The 22,680-nt window shown below is 41.9% G+C and overlaps 1 protein-coding gene across 1 annotated transcript; it reads left to right on the forward strand.

The window, feature by feature from the left end:
* Positions 1-17,840: 17,840 nt before the first annotated feature.
* Positions 17,841-22,304, forward strand: LOC132832158 (bile salt-activated lipase-like). Its single transcript, XM_060849907.1, has 2 exons — positions 17,841-19,258; positions 22,193-22,304. Exons 1-2 carry the CDS (start codon positions 17,841-17,843, stop codon positions 22,302-22,304), a joined length of 1,530 nt encoding a protein of 509 aa, XP_060705890.1.
* Positions 22,305-22,680: the final 376 nt, after the last annotated feature.

Raw genomic sequence — 22,680 nt, forward strand, 5'->3', positions numbered from 1 at the left:
AACTAAGGGTCTGTTTCCATGCTGAATGACTCAATTTGAGCACATTAGAATTAGAATCATCTCAGGCTGACGTCATGAGGATCAGCAAATCCTTCTATGCCAGTCTGCATGATGCGAAGCCAACCGACAGCACAGCCTCCCAATCGTTCCTGTCCTCTATCATGGAGGTCTTAGATGACAGAACACGGGAGAGGCTGAACCAGTTGCTATCTCTGGACGAGCTGACCAAGGCTCGAATCCTTCGAAAAGAATAAAACTCCCGAAAGCGATGGCTTGCCGGTCGAGCTCTATTCTGCTCTGTGAGACTTGATTGGCCAGGACCTGCTGGAGGTGCATGTCAGTGTGCTTCGGGCAGGTACCGTGAGTGAATCCATGAGGAAAGACATCATCACCCTCATCTACATGCGGAAGGGGGATAAAGAGGAACTCAGAAATTGGAGACCAATCTCATTATTGAATGCGGATTACAAAATTTTGTCAAAGGTAATCGCCAACCGGGTCAGGTCTGCTCTGGGGTCAGTGATTCACCCTGACCAAACCTGTGCTGTACCCGGCAGGAAGATCACTGAGAGTCTTGCACTCCTCAGGGATACAATCGCCTATGTGCAGGACAGAGGGGTGGACAACTGCCTCATCAGCCTGGACCAGGAGAAAGCCTTTGACAGCATATCACACACGTATATGAGAGATGTTCTCTCCAAAATGGGCTTTGGGGAGGGAATCTGCAATTGGATCAGACTGCTCTACAACAATATTGTCAGTGCAGTCTCAATCAATGAGTGGGAATCAGATAGCTTCCCAGTCAGATCTGGAGTCAGGGAGGGCTGCCCTCTCTCTCTTGCCTTGTTTGTGTGCTGCATAGAGCCATTTGCCGAGTCCATCAGGAAGGATGCGAGCCTGAGAGGGGTGACTATTCCTGGCAGCGGGGTCCTGCAGGTTAAGGCCTCCCTGTACATGGCTGACGTCGCCATTTTCTGCTCGGATCCGCTGTCCATGCACAGGCTCATGTGCATACGTGACCAGTTCGAACGGCCTCGGGGGCCAAGGTAAACCGAGGCAAGTGCAGGGCCATGCTCTTCGGGAACTGAGCTGACCAATCCTTGATCCCGTTCACCGTCAGGACCGACCACCTGAAGGTGCTGGTATTTGGTTCGGGGGGGACTGGGGCATGCACCAAGTCTTGAGGGGAGTGTATCAGCAAAGTGAGGTAGAAACTGGGCAGATGGAAGCTATGGTCACTCTCCATCACGGGAAAAAACCTGGCCATCAGGTGTGAGGCCTTGTCATTGCTGTTATACATGGCACAGGTCTGGCCTATTCCCAGAACCTATGCCGCTGTAGTCACCTGGGCCATCTTCCAATTTATATGGAGATCAAAGATGGACCAGGTCCGAAGGGACTCGATGTACAAAGATCTCAGCAATGGAGGAAAAAAATACACCCAATGCCACCCTCACCTGATGGACACCTTTGCGTGTGACTGCATCAAACTGTGCATAGATCCCCGGTACGCTAACACCAAGTGTCACTATGTACTGAGGTTCTACCTGTCCCCGGTGTTGTGGAGGATGGGCCTGGCCTTGATGCTGTGGAACACTCCGAGTAGTTGGACCGTTCCGTATCACCTGTCCTTCATGGAGAAGTTTATGAAGAAAAACACCTTTGACCACAAGTCCATCAGGAAGTGGTCAGCACATAATGTCCTTGAGACCCTTTGGGAAAAGGAAAGGGTGGATCCTATCGAGCAGTTCCCTGAGCAGACTGTCAAAGCCATTTCGCAGCATGCCTCATCACCAGAACTTTCCAACAAGCACCAAGACATGCCTGGGCTGGTGGTGAGAAGGGCTCTGCCTGTGAGATCCTTTATGCACGCCCGGATTCTCAGCCGCACCGCACACTGCCCTCAAAGCAGCTGCGTGGGGTGGGGGGGGGGGGAGAATGAGACTGTCACACACCTCCTTCTGGAATGTGCCTATGCAGAAGAGGTCTGGAGAGCAATGCAGTGGAGTTTGTCGAGATTCGTCCCGAGCAGCGCTGTGATGTGGGACTCTGTGCTTTACGGTCTGTTCCCTGGACGCACACCGAGACGAACATTAACTGTGCCTGGAGGATCATCAACTCGGTGAAGGACGCTCTCTGTCCGAAACCTGTTGATCTTCCAGCTGAAGGACTGAGCTGTTGACCCCGACTGAGTGTTGCAGACTGGCACATTCCAAGGTCCAGGACTATGTGTTGAGGGATGCGCTGAAGCTTGGGGCAACTGCCATCAAGGCACGGTGGGGAAAGACCACCGTGTAACATCTGCCTGCCTAACAGGGGGCCCATGCAGTCATTTGGGCTCTGCTGAAGCCTCAGCTAAATATATGGACATACGTTCGATAAACATACAGACCTGTATATACAAATGATAAAGTCTGATCTCTGTATGCAAAGAAATGGAATGTTTGCATATGTATGGCATGACCAACTGTACAGACCATCAAAATATTTTTTGAATAAAGTATATTTTTGAAATTAAAAAAAATTAGAATTAGAATTAGGTTGATTGTCACATGTACTCACAAGATTACAGTGAAAAGTTTACAAAATCGCCACTTATGTTGCCATCCTAGGTACACAGGTACAAACCTTAGGAATAAATTAGAAATATAAAGAAATATATAGTTCAGCATTATAGTCCTTCAGCAGACCATGCCGGGCCTCCCTTCCAGTCAGCGCAGGCCTCACCGCCAGAGCACTATGGCTCTCGCCTCCAGTCTGTGCTGAACTCAACTCTTGCTGCTGCCAACTCACTACCAAATTGGCTTGCCTGTTCTCACTGCTTACTCGATCTACCAATTCTTGCTGCCAACTTGGTTCACCTGTTTTCACCTTTAACTTGGCTTGCCAATTCTCACCACTAACTTGGCCTGCCTGTCACGCCGCCAACTCAGATCGCCTGTTCTTGCTGCCCATTTGGCTCACCTATTCTTGATGCCAATTGGTCCCCTGTTCTCGTCGTTGATTGGTCCGCCTGTTCTCATCACTGACGTGGCCCACCCGTTCTGACTGCCGATTGGTCTACTGATTCTTCCTGCCGACTTGGTTGGCCTGTTCTCACTGCCAATTTTGCCCACTTCTTCTTGCCGCTGACTCAGGCTGTCTGCTCTTGCCTCTGCCGCACGTGTCAGAGGTCCTCATTCTCCATCACCCTGGCCTCGCTCACCCTGTGATGACTCAACTCCACCACTGTGGGCTCACTCTCCTCTGTAGTGCACAAACCCACTCTCCACAACAGGCAAGTAGATCAAGGTAAGAAAAGAAACAGTGAAAGAAGGAAAAACAGTAAAAGCAGACAGAACAGATAAGGTCCTGGCAGGAGCCCACATGCTGGGCTGCTACTCTGCAGTTATCTTGGAGTGTGTGCTGGAAAAGTTACTGGGCTATTAGTTTGGAGAATTCAAGTTCAAATCCCATCAGGGTTATTTAACAATCTGAATTTAGCATTAAAAATAAAACTGTTGTTATCAGTAAAAATGGCTTTGAATTAGCATAAAAACCCAGTTGGGTCACCACTGTCCTTTCAGGACACAAACCTACAGGTCAGGCCTACGTAAAGCTTGTCTCACATTTACATGGTTGGTAATTTAATAAGCACTCTGTTATATCAGGGCAGTATAAAGAATAAGAGAGAACTTTTAGCACACAATCTGCAGCGTTTCAATATGATCCACTGTCAAATTTTTAGTGACAAGTAGGAAGAGAAAATGACTGCTGGAGAATGACTCCTGCACCCTGACAACAAATATTTTATATGATTAACCTGTATCTGCTGCATCCAAAACAAATATAAAGCAGGGCAATCATACACAGGAATCTAGAGTTCCATTTAAAATGCTGTTAAGGATGGGATACAGGTGATTAAACAAATATTTTGTTTGGTGTGAGCTGAAGAATGAGGGGTCAAACATACATGATTGAGTACAACAGATTTAGAGGGTATTAGAAACCTCTTTATACAATGAGTTGTGAGTTTATGAAATTCATGTTTTGGATACACTTTTTGAAGAAAAGACCATGTCAACATTAATATTGCATTTGACAAGGAGATAGAGGATAAAGGGTTGAAGAAGTTTGGGAAACAGGGTAGATAGCAGTGAATAGAACAACTTGCTCACTGGGATCGCTAAGATCTTCACAGATTGGTTGAGCTAAATGGCCAGGTTCCATGTTGTAATTTGTTGTAAACACCGCGGTCATATACTATCAGGTTATGAAGGAACAGCAAATCCTGCTCAGTGCTGGGAGAATGCTATCAATACAACAGCAAAACAAGGGTTAAAATGTGTAACATTAGCATGGTTCTTTTTTAACTGTCAGATTGTCTAAGACACAACAGTGCCATCTAGTGTGTGTGTATATCATCTATGAATGTGTAAAAGAAAAACTCATCCAGCCAGAAAACCTCTGGGAAGTAATTTGGCTTGACGTGTGTTCATTTATAGACAAAAGTGAGGACTGCAGATGCTGGAAACCAGAGTTTAGATTAGAGTGGTGCTGGAAAAGCACAACAGGTCAGGCAGCATCCAAGGAGTAGGAAAATCGACGTTTTGGACTAAAGCCCTTCATCAGGAATGGAGGCAAGGAGCCTCCAGGGTGGAGAGAGACTTATCTCTCCACCCTGGAGGCTCCCTGCCTCCATTCCTTATGAAGGGCTTTTGCCTGAAACGTCGATTTTCCTGCTCCTTGGATGCTGCCTGAGCTGCTGTGCTTTTCCAGCACTACTCTAATCTAAACCCTCGCGTGTTCATTTATAGCCTAGCTATGCAAATACCTTATCTTGTAGACCAACTGAAGGTGGTGATATAAAATTGTTTACGCTTACCTTCCAGTCCATATCACAGTGCACCTAACATCGAAGTAGATTAAGTCTGCAGAAATCTGAGAAGAGCGATACAAAGATTAGGAAGCCATTTAGCTGTTTCAGTTAATACGTTAAGACCTTGTCATGTCTCAGAGAACTCCTTCATCCTCTAACTCTGGTGTTTGGCATATCAGACTTTCTCTTCATCCTACCATTGGCCTTCTGTCCTCTTGACCTGAGGCTCTAACATTCTCTAAATAAATTCTCTGGTTTTCAACATCCCTCTCTTATCTTTTTAAGGCATTCCTTAAAATTAGATGGTTGTGGTCGTTGGTGATCTCCACTCCAGGACATCACTGCAAGAGTTCTTTTGGATAGTATCTGTTGTGCATCTTTAGCTGTCTCATCAATGACTTTCCTTCCATCGCAAGGTCTGAAATAAGGATGTTTGCTGATGATTACCAATGTTCAGCATCATTCATGACTCCTCAGATACTGAAACAACCTAAATGCAGCAAGACCTGAACATTACCCAGGCTGGGGCTGAAAGGTGATGAATAACATTCACGTCACACACATGTCAGGCAATGACTATCTATATTAAGAGACAATCTAACCACTCAATGATATTCCCATCTCTGAATTCCCACTTTTGACATCCTAAGGGCTACCATTAACCAGAAGCTGAACTGGACTAGCCATATAAATACAGAGCAGGCTACAAGAGCAGGGTAGAGGCTAGGAATCCCGCAATGAGTAACTCACCTCCTTATTCCCCAAATCTTGTCCACTGCCTATAAGGTGTATATCAGGAATGTTAATTTCTCCATTTGCCTGGATGAGCGCAGCTTCAAAAAGACTCAGAACGCTTGATACCACACAAGACAAAGCAGCCTACTTGATTGGCACTGCAAGCATAAACATCCACTCCCTCCACCACTGATGCTCGGCAGCACTATCTACAGCATGCATTGCAGGAAGTCCCCACGTTCCTAAGACAGCATCTTTCAAACCCACAACCATTTCCATCTAGGTCAGCAGATATATAAGAAGACCCACCACCTTACAAGTTCCCTTCCAAGCTATACACAATCCTGGCTCGGACTTTTCCTTCACTGTTGTTGTGTCAAAGCCCTGGAATTCCTTTCCTAACAATGGTGTGGGTATATCTATGGTAGATAGAATGCAGCAGTTCAAGAAGGCAGCTCACCACCAACTTCTCAAGGGCAACTAGGCAGGGGCAATAAATTAGGCCCAGCCATGAATAAATTGAGAAAAAAAAACACTTTGATCAACCTTTGACCCCCTTTAGCCCACTTCTGTTGAGTAACATAAAGACAATGATGCCTTGGAAGGAAGCTCTTTCAGTCACTTTGATGCCAGGTTATTCAAATGAAACCAAATTAAACAGAGTCAAGTGTGCTAGCCTGCCAACCTCTGAAAGGGACACCATAATAGAATCCAACTTTACAAAATTCAAATGAACAGTATTCAAATTAAAATGTCATTTGGTGATTAATAATGCAGTGTCCAATGGCCATAAAAAGCTACAAATAGGGTTCCTCTTCAAGAACATTGGATATGGATCTAACTACAGAATGAGGGGCAGACATTTAGGCCACACAACCCCCTCAAGTGACCACTGCCTGGACCCGCTCATACTCACCTCAGTCAGGCCCAGGAGCAGACTCATGAGGGTGTTCCTCCACTCATTCCTCACACTGTACTGGTGGAAAAGACTAGGAGCATGGGCTGCAGTGGAAGGAGAATCGAAAGATCAGTCCCCTCAGAAAGTGAAAGACAGTCCGCCCTGGCCACATCAAGTGCAACTTTATATTTAAGGTGGCACTCTAAGTGGTGACTTTGTAAACTTTTCACTGCATTCTTGTGACAATAGTACATGTGACAATAACCCTAATTCTAATTCAATGTGTCCACATAGAGTCTTACATCATGGAAACAGACCTTTCGATCCAACTTATCCATGCCAACCAGACATCTCAATCTCATCTTGTTCCATTTGCCAGCATTTGGCCTTTATATTCCTCTAAACCCTTCTGATTCATTTATAGTTTGTAATTGTACCTGCCTCTACCACTTCCTCTGGCAGCTTATTCTATACACACACCACCCTGTGCATGAAAAGCATGTCCCTTAGGTCCTCCTTAAACCTTTTCCCTCTCACCTATGCCCTGTGAATTCCCTACCCTTGAGAAAAAAATGTCAGCTGGCTTGGATTGTAGGGAAGGAATTCCCAAGAGAAATATGGGGCCTAAGACCAAGGTGAGTTCCATCTGAATTGAAGGAACCTTTACATTTCTGCCTGGCAAATTAATTACCTAGTGAATCCTTCACACTGTTCCCAACATCAGCTTCACCCTGTAAGACTGCTAATCAAGCTGGCAAGTATTTTATTGCTTCACATCGGACTTGAAGTGTAGAATATGCGGATTCAGAAACAACAGCAGTAGGGTGTCATAGGAAATGCCTCCTTGGTATTAGCAAGGCTTTTGTCAAGGGGATTAACAGCCCCAGTTTGTTTTGGACAAGCTGGCAGTAATGATTTCAGAATTGCCAATTTCCTGGTGTGGACTCCTTCAGCATGACCTTCAAATGCAATTTGTCAGCACAAAAACTAGTTTAAATATTAATAACTCCGTGGTTCACCACACCACTCCCCACATAAATCAAAAATAATGTATCTCATAAACAGCTCAAAATTATTTAGGATTTATTCTCGTGATTCAGAACTCTATTGATCAAAGTCTTCAGAGCTCATAACTATTCCATTCTGATCAGACCTGAATCCTGCAGTTAATTGAAATCATTGCCAAGGCTTCATAATTCCCTGTTTATGATGTAGAGTTCTAAGCAATTTTTTTGGAAGAGGATTTTAACTGTCTAATAAAATCATAAACTCGTTCTCCATTAACTGGTGTGTTATTTCGTTACCAATAACACAGAAAGCTGATCCTCTCACTGCACTCTGTATGGGCTCTCTTAGCTTTAGGTCAATAGCTATAAGCACTGACTGTTCAGAGGCGTAAAGAATTCACAAAATAACTGCCCTTTGATTTAAAGCTACAGTCCAGCCATGAAGTTCTTGTTAATAGGAATGATTAAAGTCACAATTAAAACATCCACCAGACCACTTGTCAAGTAAGTCAGAGCAGGTTATTGGATGAATGAGGGCACTGCTTTCAAATTCGCACACAAAGTTCACAACCTTCTGAGAACACTGAATGCTGAATCTTACAACGTTTTGACTAAGGAGAAGCATTTGTCAAGTTTCATGGAGGGCTTCTCTCGGCAAGGTCTAGCAAGTTTCCTTACAGTCCCAGACTCTCCACTCTATCTATCCTGCCTCTGCCCCTCCCCATATTAATTATCCACCCTGCCCCAGTGTCTCCCGCCTTATTATCTAACCATCCTGCCTCATGACATTCACCTCATTAACTATCCACCTCACCTCTGAGGCACCCCCTTGTCCAATGCTTGCTTGATTCTACCATTCACTGTAGGTGGAAGAATTCACCACTGCCAGGATATCCTGGAGTAGGCTCATATCTCTGGCACTGATCTTGTCTTTAAAAGGCTATTTCTTACCAACTTAAGCATTGTCAGACCACAGCAGCTGTGTACACTTCATGACATTTGCTCTGGGCCTGGGAGATAAGTGAAAATGAGTGCTTCACTTTGCAAACAGGGATCTGGAGACCTAGTGGATGAAGTAGTGCAGAGGGTGGTGGTGTATTCATTCTCTCAAGTCCAGCAGAGGGAAGCCATGGCACAAAACACTGCCAGACAGGGCGAGTACGCCAACCAATTCAACGTGATCTCAGTGGTCTGGAATATAGGAAGAAAGTCAATGACCTTCTTTGCTCCGCCAGGGTACCCCATACTCAGTCTCTGCTACTGCATCCAATTCCAACCAAGACTAGTGCCTGCAATATTGTCACTGACTTGCCTTCACCTATCCAAGCTCCCCATACCAGCTGACATTCAGCTCTTCAGCTCCCGTGAGGAGAAGGTTCTGATTCTGACCGTTTCAAGCAGTCTACTGACCGTACCTGCACCCTGGACTGATTTTGGAAACTGGAATTGAAACTGGCACCCCCAGATTGACAGGTGTCTCCCTTGTTGTGTCTGAGCACTACTCCCCTCCAATTTCAAAACATGGCCACATGCAGTATGTTTGCCACATCAGCTGTTGGCAGATGATGTGGGTATGTGATTGCCACAACACGGTGCCATGCATTAACATATCCAGCCCCTTGTCAATTGATGTGAGGCTGGAAAAGCACAGCAGGTCAGATAGCATCTGAGGATCAGGAAAGTCAGTGTTTCAGCTTGAAATATTGACTTTCCTGCTTCTTGGAAGCTGTCTGACCTGCTGCGCTTTTCCAGTCTCATATCTATTGACTATGGCTTCCAGCATCTGTAGTCCTTACCATCTCCATGTCTAACCCCTTGACCAATGACCACTGACAACCCTGACAAGCTGACTGGCTTTTTGTCAGTGCTAAAATACAAGGCATAGCAAGGCAGAGGAGGATGGAACAGGGATGCAGTGTGCGCTCATGTAGGTGCTATGTGAATGTACAATAAGAGAACTGAAATGCAGCATTGAGATGCCCTGCTGGGTGCCTGTCTAAACTTGCAGAGTATCCTTGTGGCATCATTTCAATGAGAAGTGCTGGTGCATTTCAAAGAGTGTAGTTAAAGTGTGAAGCATAGTGTAGGAGGCACAAACATTGCAATGATGGTGCAGATGGTTCTCAGATACATCATTAAGCCAAGATCCTTTCTGCTCTTTCAGTTTGGATACAAAATATTCTGAGAAGAATAGGGAAGTTGCTTCAGTGCACTGTCCAACAAAGCAATTCAAAGTCTATTAAGTACTTTTGAAATGTTGCCAGTATGAAATGTGAGGATTTTTGCACCATTGACTTATATAATTAGTCAATCATTTAATATAAATGCTGCCTGGAGTACAAGAGAGAGTTACAATGCTCCTCTTTGAAATTGAACCATTGCATCATTCACATCCATCCAAGAAGACATGATTTGGAGATGCCAGTATTGGACTGGGGTGTACAAAGTTAAAAATTACACAACACCAGGTTATAGTCCAACAGGTTTAATTGGAAGCACTAGCTTTTGGAGCGCTGCTCCTTTATCAGGTTGTCAACCTGATATTTTAAACTTTTGGACATGATGTTCTTTATGAAAAATCAAAGACCAGACGCCAAAGCAGGTTGATAATATAGATTCTAAGAATGGATTTCAGTAACTGCTGGAAGATTCCTTGTGTAACCCTTAGAATGTTGCATCTTTTAAGATGTTAAAGAAGCTTCAAAAACAGAAAGACATTCAAAAGGTAGCGATACTAGTCATGTCATCTCACGTGGAGGTTAGATTCTAGACCACAGACATGAGTTAAACAACAATTTTATCTTTCCAGATATACACAAAAAACGTGTTAAAACACAAATGTAATCCCTGTTCTGTGTGTCTGAGGGGACACATGCATTGTGAAGTTCACAGCTTGTAAACTGAAATTAGATATCCCTTACTACAGGTAAAAATAGAAGACTCACTCTCTTGCTCTGAGAGCTAGAAACCAGTTACCCATCAAAAGAGAAACATTACAAAAACATTTCCAATACCAAGAATTAGCAAGCCAAAAATCTCAAAGTCAATTGCTCAACGACCAATGTCAATACCACCAGTAAACCCCAGCATAATGGCCATAATGTTTTCTTCTCTTCATGAACAACCTAGAGCCTGATCCATATATCTTTTAACTTTTACCTTTTTTGGACTTACTTCTCATTTGCAAATTCTGTGCATGTGTGTTGCATTACTACTTCCTCTCCTACTCAGTAATTAATAAATTCAGTCTTTCATTAGCTCTAGGAAGCCTGGTTACCTTGTTTCCTTTGAAAACATAAATTAATTTGGTCTCAGGAAAAGGTATCACAAGAGAATGGGTCCCTTATATTAACCTTTTGAGACCAACTGGGGTGGGTAGCTCAGTAAAGAAAAGGTCCCAATTCATCCAAGAGCATAGCAAAATGGTGAGTCCTATCTGGAACTGGAATGAATGAGCGAATATCAGCTGGAAGTTGGCTGTAACACTGGTAAGAATCGTAGGTGTTGCTTATGAGAAAGGTGGTGGGAGGTGTGTACCTGGATTGGAAGTCACAGGGAGAAGGGACAGGTGTGTCAGAAACAAATACAGGTGGGTGGCTCTCAAATACAGAGGGGATCTCACTGAGTCCCTCAGTCTTGCATATCAATATAGATCAGAGGTTGTAACTCGAGGTAAACAACCTGCCTCTGCTACTTTACTAGTTGGGTATCTCGACTCTTTGTTGTCTCACTTGGAGCTGACAAAAATGCAGCCGGGCAAGAAGAGGCCCTTCAGTGTTGTCCCTCCATGCAGAGTGACCTGGCAGAATCATCAATTGACCACTTGAGTCCATCATTTGGCATTGCATCAGAAAACTTGAACACGACAGATTTATCAGACAGAAGCTAAGATGGAATGAGAAGTTAAATGCTCATAAGTTGAGGAGGTAGAGCAAATGTAGACTACATTAAAAATAAGTGAATTTAACAAGGCGAAATTGAATACAATTTAGTGCAAGTTAGACTGAGGAATAAGATAGAGGAGCTAAGGGCACAAAAGGCATGTGGGCATGTGATACTATAGCCATATCAAGGCTTTGGCTGTAAGGTGGATGGGGTTTGCAGTTCAACATTCCTGGAAATAGGTTATTCAGGTGAGATAGAGAAGAGGATGGGGTGGTGGAGTCACAGAGTTGGTTGCAATATTAATCAAGGAGGCAATTATAACAGTGAATACACCTTAGGAGGATCATCAAATTAAGCTATGTGGGTAAAAGTAAAAAACACAAAAAGGGAAAATATGGGTCTGTACTATAGAAACCAGTCAAGGAGAGATATAGGATCAAATATGTAGTCAAATTTCAGAGAAATATGTTATGATTCACTGGGTAATACACTGGAAATTGCATCCTGGTATTCCTGGAGTTATCACCAGGTTAAATATTTTAAAGTAAGGACACAAAATTCACCAATTTACCAAATTTCTAGAGCCAGATTGATAGAAAGTATAGACCAGATGTTTGTACTTGACTAGAATTAGTATTTATTACAAGTAATTAGACTCTTACTACAATTAGCATTGGAATATAAAATTCTAATCCTCTTATTAACTCCTGCTTACATAACAGACAGAAAGCAGACAGGGGAAAGTAGGTTCTGGATGAAGGAAAGCTGTAAGGCAGTTTAGTGTTTTCAGTTCATAGTTTGCTGAGATAATTCTAATGCTGGTTAGAGTGTTGCAGTTCAGTCATCTTTCTCTGGATGCTTCCACCAATTTGCAAACGGCATGTGATGGATTGGTCTTTAGCTTATCAATTAAAAGTCACAGGCTACAACAACAGGTGGAGGAAAGATGAACTGTTTATTTCAGTTTTAAAATATAATAGAGCTGTTGGAGATCAAAATACTTCACAATCTTATTCCCAAGTCCTTCAGTTACCTGAGAACGAATTCCACAGTTGTTACAGGCTAAAGATTTTTGTCATCGAGAACTGTCACTAATCCATAGACCAACCTCAATTTCTTGGTGCCATCCATCTCCAGCTCTAACTGTCCAGAGAAACTCCCAGTTCCAATTCATCTGAAACCACTTCAACTATTGCTTTTTCAAAGAACTGCTTACAGAATGTGTGCATTAAATGTCAGTCTATTTGCTTTTTCATACATGCAATAATCTTTTAAAACAGTAGTGTTAAAACAGCTCTTTCTCATTTCAGGCCACAATTTTAAAAAGCACAAACATTATAAGAAACACTTTGCAAGTGTAAGAATGATAGAGAATTTTAAATGCACAAATACTAATTGGGATAGTTTTAGTGTACAAAGTAGGGAAGGAGCAAAATGTTTAAATTGCATTCAAGTAATCTTTTTTAATCAATGCATAGAAAGCCCAATAAGGGTGGCATGATGGCTCAGTGGTTAGCACCACTGCCTCACAATGCCAGGGAGCAGGGTTCAATTCCAACCTTGGGCGGCTGTCTGTGGGGAGTTTGCACATTCTCCCCATGTCTGTGTGGGTTTCCTCCCTAAGTCTGAAGAGGTGCAGTTTAGGTGGATTGGCCATGCTAAATTGCCCATAGTGTCCAGGAATATGTGGGCTAGGTAGATGAGCGATAAGAAATGGAAGGTTAAAGGGACAGGGTAGGAAGGTTGTGGCTGGGTGGGATGCTCTTTGGAAGATTGGTGTGGATCTGATGGGCCATATGGCCTGCTTTCACACTGTAGAGATTCCAAAGGAAGGGGCAGTTCTGGACCTAATATTCATAAATGTGAAGGTGCACTGCATATTATGAGGGATGTATTTTGAAGTTAGTGACATAACTTAGTTAGGTTTAGAAAAGCTATGGAAAAGGGTAAGGATGGGCTAGAAATAAAGTTCTGTACTGGAGAGTGGCTGATTTTATGGAGTTAACTTACAATTTGTCTCAAATAGACTAGAAGCAACTACTTGCTCACAAAGCTTTGTCAGAACACAGGAAGGTATTCAGAGTAAATAGTGAGAGCGCACGGCAAAAATGCTTCCTTATAGACAAAGGGTGGGATCAAAACTGGAGAATCCTAGCCACGAGGATATGTAAAAGTTAGGATTACGAAACAAATAAAAGCTTATGGCAGACATAGAGTGCTTAAAATCAGCAATATGAAAAGTACAGGGAGGAACTTAAAAGAAAATTATGAAAGCAAAGACAGCAAATGAGAAAGCACTGATGGATAGAATAACAAAAATCCCACAATGTTTTTAAAGTATGTAAACAGCAGGAATATAACTAGGGAAAGACTTGGGCCTCTTCAGGGCCATAGAGGTAATCTGTGTCTGGACAGAGAAGACATAGACACAGTCCTCAACAAATGCTTTGCTTTGGCGTTCGTAATGGAAAAGGATGATGCAGGTATAGATATCAGGTTGGACAACTATAAAATATTAGAAGAAATTATCATCGAATGAGAGAAGAGGTACTAGTCAGTTTAATAATGTTATGAGTGGTTAACTGCCACAACGCAATGTGTCCTAGACTATTGACAGTGGTTACTGAGGTGATTTCAGGGCTCCCAGGAGATTGGCTCTGGCCATAGGTTAGGTGCAAGAGGACTGGAGGATTGATAATATTATTCCATTATTAAAAAAGGGAGGCAGTGATTGAGCAGGAAATTACAGGCCAGTCAGTCTAACCTCAGTAGTTGGGAGTTAATTAAAAAGAATTCTGACAGACAGAATTTGTCTGAATTATGGATTAATCAGGGATAGTCAGTATTCAGAGTAAGTGTAGTTTGATGAATTTGATCTAATAGTTTGAAGAAGTAACCAGGAGTGTTGATGAGGTCTGTGGGGGGTTTATTTAGGCTTTTGATAAGGCCCTTCATGGCAAACTGGTGAAGAAAGTAAGAGCCCATGGAATCCACGCCAAAGTGGCACATTGAATTCAAAATTGGCTGAGAGGCAGGAAGCAGTGGCTGGTGGTACAGGGATGTTTTTATGATGGGATGCCTAGTCCCAATGGGGTTTGTATGGTTCAGTGCTGGGACTCTTGCTGTTTGTAGTGCTTTAATAAACTGAACTTCAAGGGAGTATGATTAAGAATGTCCTGGATGAAAATTTGTAGTTTGGAAAATAGTGAGCAAGATAGCCGTAAATCAAAGAAGGATAGCAACTGACTGTTTGGGTTGGCAGGTCAGGAGCTCATAGAATTCAACCTGGGAAAGTGAGAGGTAATGCATTTGGAGAAGGCTAAGAAGCTAAGCGATTACACTAAGAATGTTAGGATCCCAGAATATCCTGAAGAGGGACATTGATGTGCATAGCTACAGATAGCAGGGCAGTCAGAGAAGGTGGTTAAGAAGACTCATGGGATAGGTGTCTTTATGAGCAAAGGCAGAAAACACACAAGCACATAGGTTACGCTTGGAATGGTATAAAGTTCTGGTTAGGCCACAACTGAATGCCCTGTGCATTTCTGGTTACTACATTACAGGAGGGATGAGATTGATCTAGAGAGGGTAAAGTGTGGATTTACTGCGTTGCTACCTGGGTTGGAATTCCTGAGCTGTGAAGAAAGATTAGATAGGCTGGGGTGGTTTTCCATGGAATAGCAAAGGTTGACAGGAACCTGATAAGATTATGAGGGTCACAGATACAATGGATAGGAAGAAACTTTTTTGATTAGTCATGGACCAATAACAGGGAGCATAGGTTAAAGGTAAGAGGAAGACTAAGGGGAGAATTGCAAAGAAACTTTTCACCCAAAGTGTGATGGGAATCTGGAACTCATTGCCTGAAAGGATCGTTGAGTCAGAAATGTATGCAACATTTAGGCAGTGGAAGAGACAGTGAGGACTGCAGATGCTGGAGGTCAGAGTCGAGAGTGTTTTGCTGGAAAAGCACAGCAGGTCAGGCAGCATCCAAGGAGCAGGAGAATTGGCATTTCAGGCATTAGTCCTTCATCAGGAATACATTTAAGCAGTATTTGGATATTTACTTGCATTATTTTACCTTCTACAGCGACAAGTCAAAAGCTAGAAAATGAGTTCAGTACGGTCAGATCTATGTCAACCGGCTTGGATATGATGGGCCAATGGTCTCCTTCTGTGATGTAAATGTCTGTGAATCAATGAAAACTGAAAGTGCAACAAAAGAATACTGGAGGAGGAAAAGGGGTGAAATAGAGTCGGTTTAGACAGCAAGTGAAATAAGGATTGTGTAATGAGAGAGTGACAAAAGGACACAAAAGAAAGTAAGATTTATTTTAAAGTTAGATTTAAAAAGCCTCTAGAAGTAATTTGCTAAAAGAGTGAGATACAACAGTTTAAATTGCTCCCTTTCTTAGTCAGAGAGGTTGAATTGCATCGCAAAAACACAAACCTTGCCATTAAAAGGGTCCTTATGCTCGTAAATGTCAGACTTAACTTGCTGCATTGTGTTTAATTTTCTGCATTGTGTTTACGTTTTTTTTAACAATGAAGATGCAACAATATCTTGAAATCACAAGGTATTTGAGGTTGAATTGTTCATAAGAGTGGCACAAGCCACTCAGTTATCTGTGCTGATTCACACCTCTCAGTATAACTGGCACAGTGGCTCAGTGGTTAACACTGCTGCCTCACTGCAGCAATACGCAAGTTTGATTCCGCTCTCGGGTGACTGTCTGTGTGGAGTTTGCACATCCTCCCCGTGTCTCCGTGGGTTTCCTCCAGGTTCTCTGGTTTCCTCCCACAGTCCAAAGATGCGCAGGTTAGGTGGATTGGCCATGCTAAATTGCCCACAGTGTCCAGGCTAGATACATTTGCCATGAGGAATGCATGGATAGGATGAGTCTGGACAGCATGTTTTTCAGAGGGTTGGTATGGACTCAATGGATCGAATGGCCAGCTTCCACACAGTAGGGATTCTATGAACTCTTCATTACAATAAAAAGTTGCTTAGTTATTTAAACACAAGTTATGGTCTGGACATTAAACTTCCCATTACTTAGTCTGCAAATTTTCGACCATTTTATCAGAGAGAGTGATAGCTGGGGTCAAGACTAACAGAAGTTCCATGGAGGTTGTTTTTGAAGTTGGATGTGGTGAGAGTTCATTGTGTTATCATGTTATCATATTGTACAGTGTTATAAAGTGTGGAAAGTTTATGAGTAAGTAGGGATTAAAGCATTAAAGGATAAAATTTCTCATAGTCATCAATTTCAGTGAGCAACTGAATTGGCAATTATAAATTTGTTTAAAATTGCCAAAGATTTTTATTTTTCCTTTGTTACAGTGTTTACCCATTCATGGTCCACTGAGCTTCTGAAGCTATCAGAACAGCTGATTTGGGGTAAAAAATTAAAGTTGTTTCTTACTGCTACTTTCTGGTGTATATTAATATTAACTTATTGCTGCATATTAAGAAAATTTACATGAACTTTTGTTTTAGTCATATTCAACACTTCGTCGTTTAAGCTTCAAGATATCAAGAGGCATAGAGTATGGTTCATTCTTTTTAAGTCAGAAGGTGAAGACTCAACCCAGAGTCTTGACGAAACGTTACATGCTAACACTCTAGTGCAATACCAAGGGGATGCTACATTATTGGAGGAGCTGGCTTTCAGATAAGATGTTAAACCAAGGCCTTGTTTCTCTCAGGAGTTGTACTGTTTTAAAGAAGGACAGGAACATTTGCCCCAATGTTTGGGGCAACATTTATCTCTCAGCTAATATTTCGAAAACAAATCATCTGCTGATTATTTCATTGTTGTTTGTTGACTTTACCTACATTTCCGACATTACAATAATGCCTACACTTCAGCAGTACTTCACTGGCCATGAAGCACTTCTGTTATTGTGAATGACACTGTATAAATGCAGTTTTACTTTTTTTTAATCGAAGAGATTAAAATATAAACTACCACTTTAAAAATGCAATACCAATGGAGTATTTCTACCTGTTTGAAACCCATGTAATTCTCAATTAAGTTAAATATTGTTAGCTCTATTGATAATATAGATTATCCGCATTTAAAACAACAACATTCGTACATTTTAATTAAAAAATTATAATGGATTCCATCATGACATTCCCTTTACCAGTCATTACCTACTCTCTGCTGTATCTTTTATACTGGTCTCTGAAGTATTAAGTGAAGCCAAATATACATATTTGCAAATATAAGTTTTAGACTTTGTTATGTGCAATTTGACTGTAAACTCATTCAAGAAACAAGCATATCTAATCTGTAAAGTAATCATATTAACCAGCATTCTGCAGTGTCATTTGAGTTAGAGCACATTCAAATGATTAATACTTCTACTGATAAGGGGAGGCAGTATTCAATAGGACTACTTAATTGATGGCAAAGTAAACTGACAGGCTAAAACTGCTGGTTTTACCGTCATGAACTGTGAAGTTTTAATTCTTCTTTGCAGTCTTTGTGTGTCTGTAGCATCTACTGACCTCATTAGAAGGACGGACCTGGGCTTGGTTCAAGGGACATTAGAACAATGGGACAACAGAACTGTGGAATGCTACCTTGGGATCCCTTATGCTGCACCTCCAGTGAATCTCCTTCGATTCCAACCTCCCCAGCCACATCCTGGTTGGAATGACACGCTGAATGCAACTGAATTTGGACCCATGTGCCCTCAGGAACTTCTAACACTTGGTCAAGTAGCTGGTAATGAAGACTGCCTCAAGTTAAATATCTATGTGCCCTATAAAAAGATTAATTCAAGCAAACTGCTAATAGTGATGGTGTGGCTTCATGGAGGAGCCTTTGTCCTTGGATCTGGAAATTACAAGGCTCATGTGCTAGCCGACTTTGGACAAGTTATTGTGGTTACAATCAATTACCGGTTAGGGGTGTTTGGGTTTCTTTCCACAGGAGACAGTGCAGCTGTTGGCAATAGTGGGCTACTTGACCAACACTTTGCTATTTCATGGATAAAGGCCAATATCAGAAATTTTGGTGGTAATCCAGAGGATATTGTCATATTTGGACAGTCTGCAGGAGGAGCTAGTGTTGGATTACAATGTCTGTCACCTCTCAACACAGGGCTCTTCAAACGAGCAATTTTACAGAGTGGGGTTGCTCTTGCACCCTGGGCTGTAAGGTTGGATGACCCTTCCATCTGGGCTGAGAAACTTGCCTCTATATTATTTTGTCCAGTGAATGATAGTTTGAGGCTGATCAGCTGTCTGCAGGAGAAACAAACAGTGGAGCTCGTGAAAGGTGCGATGAAGTTGCACGACTTTAATTTTTCATTCGGTCCGACAGTGGGTGGTTCATTTCTCCCTAAACCACCACAAGAACTGTCTGGAAACATGAGCTTAGTCAGCCGATTCACCTACTTGGCTGGTGTTAACAGTCACGAGGGAAGCTTGGCTTGGCCACAACTAAAGAAGATCGAAACACAAGCTGATTTTGTTAACTTCACATCATCTTTTCTCCAACTAACAGCTGATAAAGTGGCAACGGTGTCTGACACCATATTGTGGGAATACAAGAATTGGAAAGACAGCAGTTCATTTCACCTTCAGAAGCAAGCACTTGAGGTAGTTGGTGATGCAGGTTTTGTAGCACCACTGGTAACGACAAGTGAATTCATGGCTAAAGCCACGAAAGATGTTTACATTTATTACTTTACCAGACACCCAAATGCATCTGTGTCCCCTGAGTGGATAGAAGCAGGGCATGGAGATGAACTTGTGTTTGTATTTGGACTCCCAATAATGGGAGGACCTCTGGTAGGAAAAGAAGAACATGATCTGAGTCAACAAATAATGTCCTACTGGACAAATTTTGCTAAAACTGGGTAAGTAGAGAATGCATTTTTTGAGTATCCTTTTAAAAGTCCATGTTCGTATGAGATAAAATCAAAAGAAAAATTACTCCTTGTTTAAAATAATTTCTGTTACTGTTCCACATTCTATGTCTGATGTCTCCATTAGTTTCAATTTGAGAACATTTTGACAACTAGTTTGATTTTAAGCCTTATTTTTTGAATCTGAGGAATTTAATTTCATTGAAATTTAAAATTTAAAGTCATTTGAAGCAAGTCTTTTGAAATTGTTTCTGGATTTAATAGTTATAATGATTGTAAATTGGAATATTGGCTGTTATAGATTCATGATTCTGGCTCTTACTAATGCATATCATGACCTTTATTTGTAACATCTACAAGTTATTGAGATTGAATGTTATCAGCATGAAATGTTGATAAATTTGTTCAGGTCAGTTTGTGGGAAATAGAACTTCTTTAATTCCAATAAACACTGGAGAGCTCTATGTGTTGACAAACTTGTTACCACCCCCCGTGTGTCTCCTAACCCTCTCTGATCTTAATTGGCAAGCAAGCCTTCAGTGGTCCTGCACTGAAATTCTGGAATCCATCTGTAACACCCTTACCCCCAACCCCAACAACGTCTCTACATTGCTCTCCTTTAATGACCTTCTTTGACAAGAGTTTTAGTCAACTCCATCAGTAATTCTTTCTCTGTTTAAATATGGGATTTTATTCGTACACCTTCTTTGAAGCACCTTGGAATGATTTTCCACATATTTCCAGTTGTTATGCAAGTCCTCTCTCATTCATTTATAAATGTGAAACATGTCTCAACACTTATTGCAGTATTTGAAAGTTGCTGGACTCTCCATACTCCTTGTCAGTGACATTAGGTTTTCAGGCAGGCTTTGCAGTGCACCAAACATTCTGTTGTGCATATATATTCATCAGCTTTCTTCTGTACATTGGTTCATCAGCAAACTCATTTGAATTCCCTACCCAATCTTTGTCCCTGATCTGAACGCAGGTTGCTTGTACCCACTGTCTCATCATGTGAAGATCTGGCCTCGATGCTATCTTATAAATTTTGCATCAATATATAAGCTGGTTCATGCAAGTATGAACTCAACCAATGATGTTGTGCCTTCATTAGAACCGTCTTCTTTCCATTCTTCCATTACCTGGGCAGATCACACTCTTTGGGTATCTGAAGGGAGAAAGGCACAAGGGCAAGTTTGTGGTTGTGGAAAGGGGTGAGTGGGAGATGGTAGCAGGTACTATACTACACCACCTGTAGTTATATTTCAGAAAGGTGTGTAATGAGGGGTGGTAGGATGTATGAAGCAGTGTTAACTATGAAGATACTGTCAGTTGCAATGAGTCATAGTCATAGAGATGTACAGCAAGGAAACAGACACGTCAGTCCAACTCATCTATGCTGACCAGATATCCCAAATTAATCTAGTGTCATTTTGTAGCATTTAGTCTATATCCTTCTAAACCCTTCCTGTTCCTATACCCATCCAGTTGCTCTTTAAATGTTGTAATTGTACCAGCCTCCACCACTTCCTTTGGCAGCTCTTTCCATACATGGTGTCAGTCCATTAGCTAGCTAAGTTTGGGGCCGTGGATATCATATAGGGACTATTCCATGGGGATAATAAGGATATGAAGGTGTGCCTGCTTTCTCCCGTTACCTCCTACTACATTCCATTGTGCACTATCTTGCCCTGCAAGAGAAAAGAGAAAAGTCTTTCAGGGAGAGACATGAAATCTGGTTAGCTAATTTGATCATCATGTTTGAATGTTTGGCATTGTGAGCATGCTACAAGTCATGGATTTGAGATGAGGGTCATCTGTGAAGATGAACTGTAGTATATAACTGTCTGGTATGAGATGAGAATGGGATTTGAGCGGGGACTGAAATTAATGGTGCAGTTGGAAGGAACTGGCATTTGAAGATAGATTGACTAAACATGCTCTCTTTTATGAGGTCATTTGAAGCAGTTCCTCAGGGCTTACTTGCTGTTTATTGACCTCCATTACTACTCATTCCCACAGCCTTCTGGCCACATGGCTGGAGGATCGTCTGGCCTACTCCAGTTGAAAGGCTTATCTTTCCTTTTCTCCCACCTCCTGGGAGATCACCCGTGTTGCATCTATTAACCTTGCAGCCTGTTCTCACCCATGTTGTGTCATTCTGCCTCTTTTCCAAATTAGAATCAATTGTAAAACAACTTCCAACATTTGGTCTAGCCATTATACACCTGCTTTTTAAGAGGTACAGGTTGCCCTTAAGCATCTGTAACTGTTCCTATTTCTCACGATTTCAGCACCCCACTGAAGCATCTAGCCAATATACTCAGCTGTTAGCATTGGGTAAATGCTGAAATTATTGAAATGAAGAGGCAACATGAAGTTGATGATCCCTGTACCTTCTGTGGGAGTCTGAACCCCCACCCACCAACCCACCAGACTGTTTCTTACTCTATTTACAAAGGTTTGAGATCCCCTGCAGAACCTGTGAGCAAGCGTAAATATAACAAATGCTCTTTGCCATTAAGAACAAACAAAAAACACATATTACTTCAAACCATTGAGTAATATTCTGCACTTTTAAGGTGCATGCATGAAAATAACTACTATAAAAGATATAATATGTTAATGGGAAATAACAACCAAAGAATATCCATATATGACAAGCAGTTAGTAAATTGATCTGTTTATTCTCATTTGTAGAAACCCCAATTTTCCCATGAATGTCCCGGTTACTTGGCCAAAATACAACAAGAGAACATCCCACTATCTACAACTGGACATCAATTTGTCAAAATTAAACATAAAGAAACATCTGAAGCCAGAGCTTGTCACATTCTGGAACCAATACATCCCTAGCTTAAAGAACATTAAAGAATGTCCAAATACAAAGGTACAGTTCTGTTAACCTCTAATTTTTTTTTTCAGTGCAGTTGAACTTATTGCAATAAGTGAGGACAGTATGATAGCTGAAATGAAGATGGATTTTTCAGCTGCATTGGGCTTGCAGCAATTCTATGATGGAATATCAACTGAATAAACCTGAATGTAGCAGGGACACTAATAGTAGAAAGAGAATCTCTTACATCAAAAGCAAATGATCAATTCTGCGAATAGTTAAATTACAAGGGACTGGTCCAACACAAAAACAAAATTTCTTAAAGTATAAAGGTCACATCCAGGACAATGACTTTTACAAATCCCTTCTGTTTTGAATGTGCCTTCTTTCATTTGGGTAGACAAGCAGGAGGCTGGAAGAGCACAGCAAGCCAGGCAGTTCTTACAGCCTCCTGCTTGTCTACCTTGGATTCTGGCAATTGCAGTTTCTTTGTCTCCTTACATTTGGGAACAATGCAACAACCTGGTTCATAAATAGCCCATTAATGTTCCAATGGAGAAGATTCTGGCTTAGCATC

Source organism: Hemiscyllium ocellatum, chromosome 34, assembly GCF_020745735.1.
Source record: "Hemiscyllium ocellatum isolate sHemOce1 chromosome 34, sHemOce1.pat.X.cur, whole genome shotgun sequence".
Classification (NCBI taxonomy): domain Eukaryota; kingdom Metazoa; phylum Chordata; class Chondrichthyes; order Orectolobiformes; family Hemiscylliidae; genus Hemiscyllium; species Hemiscyllium ocellatum.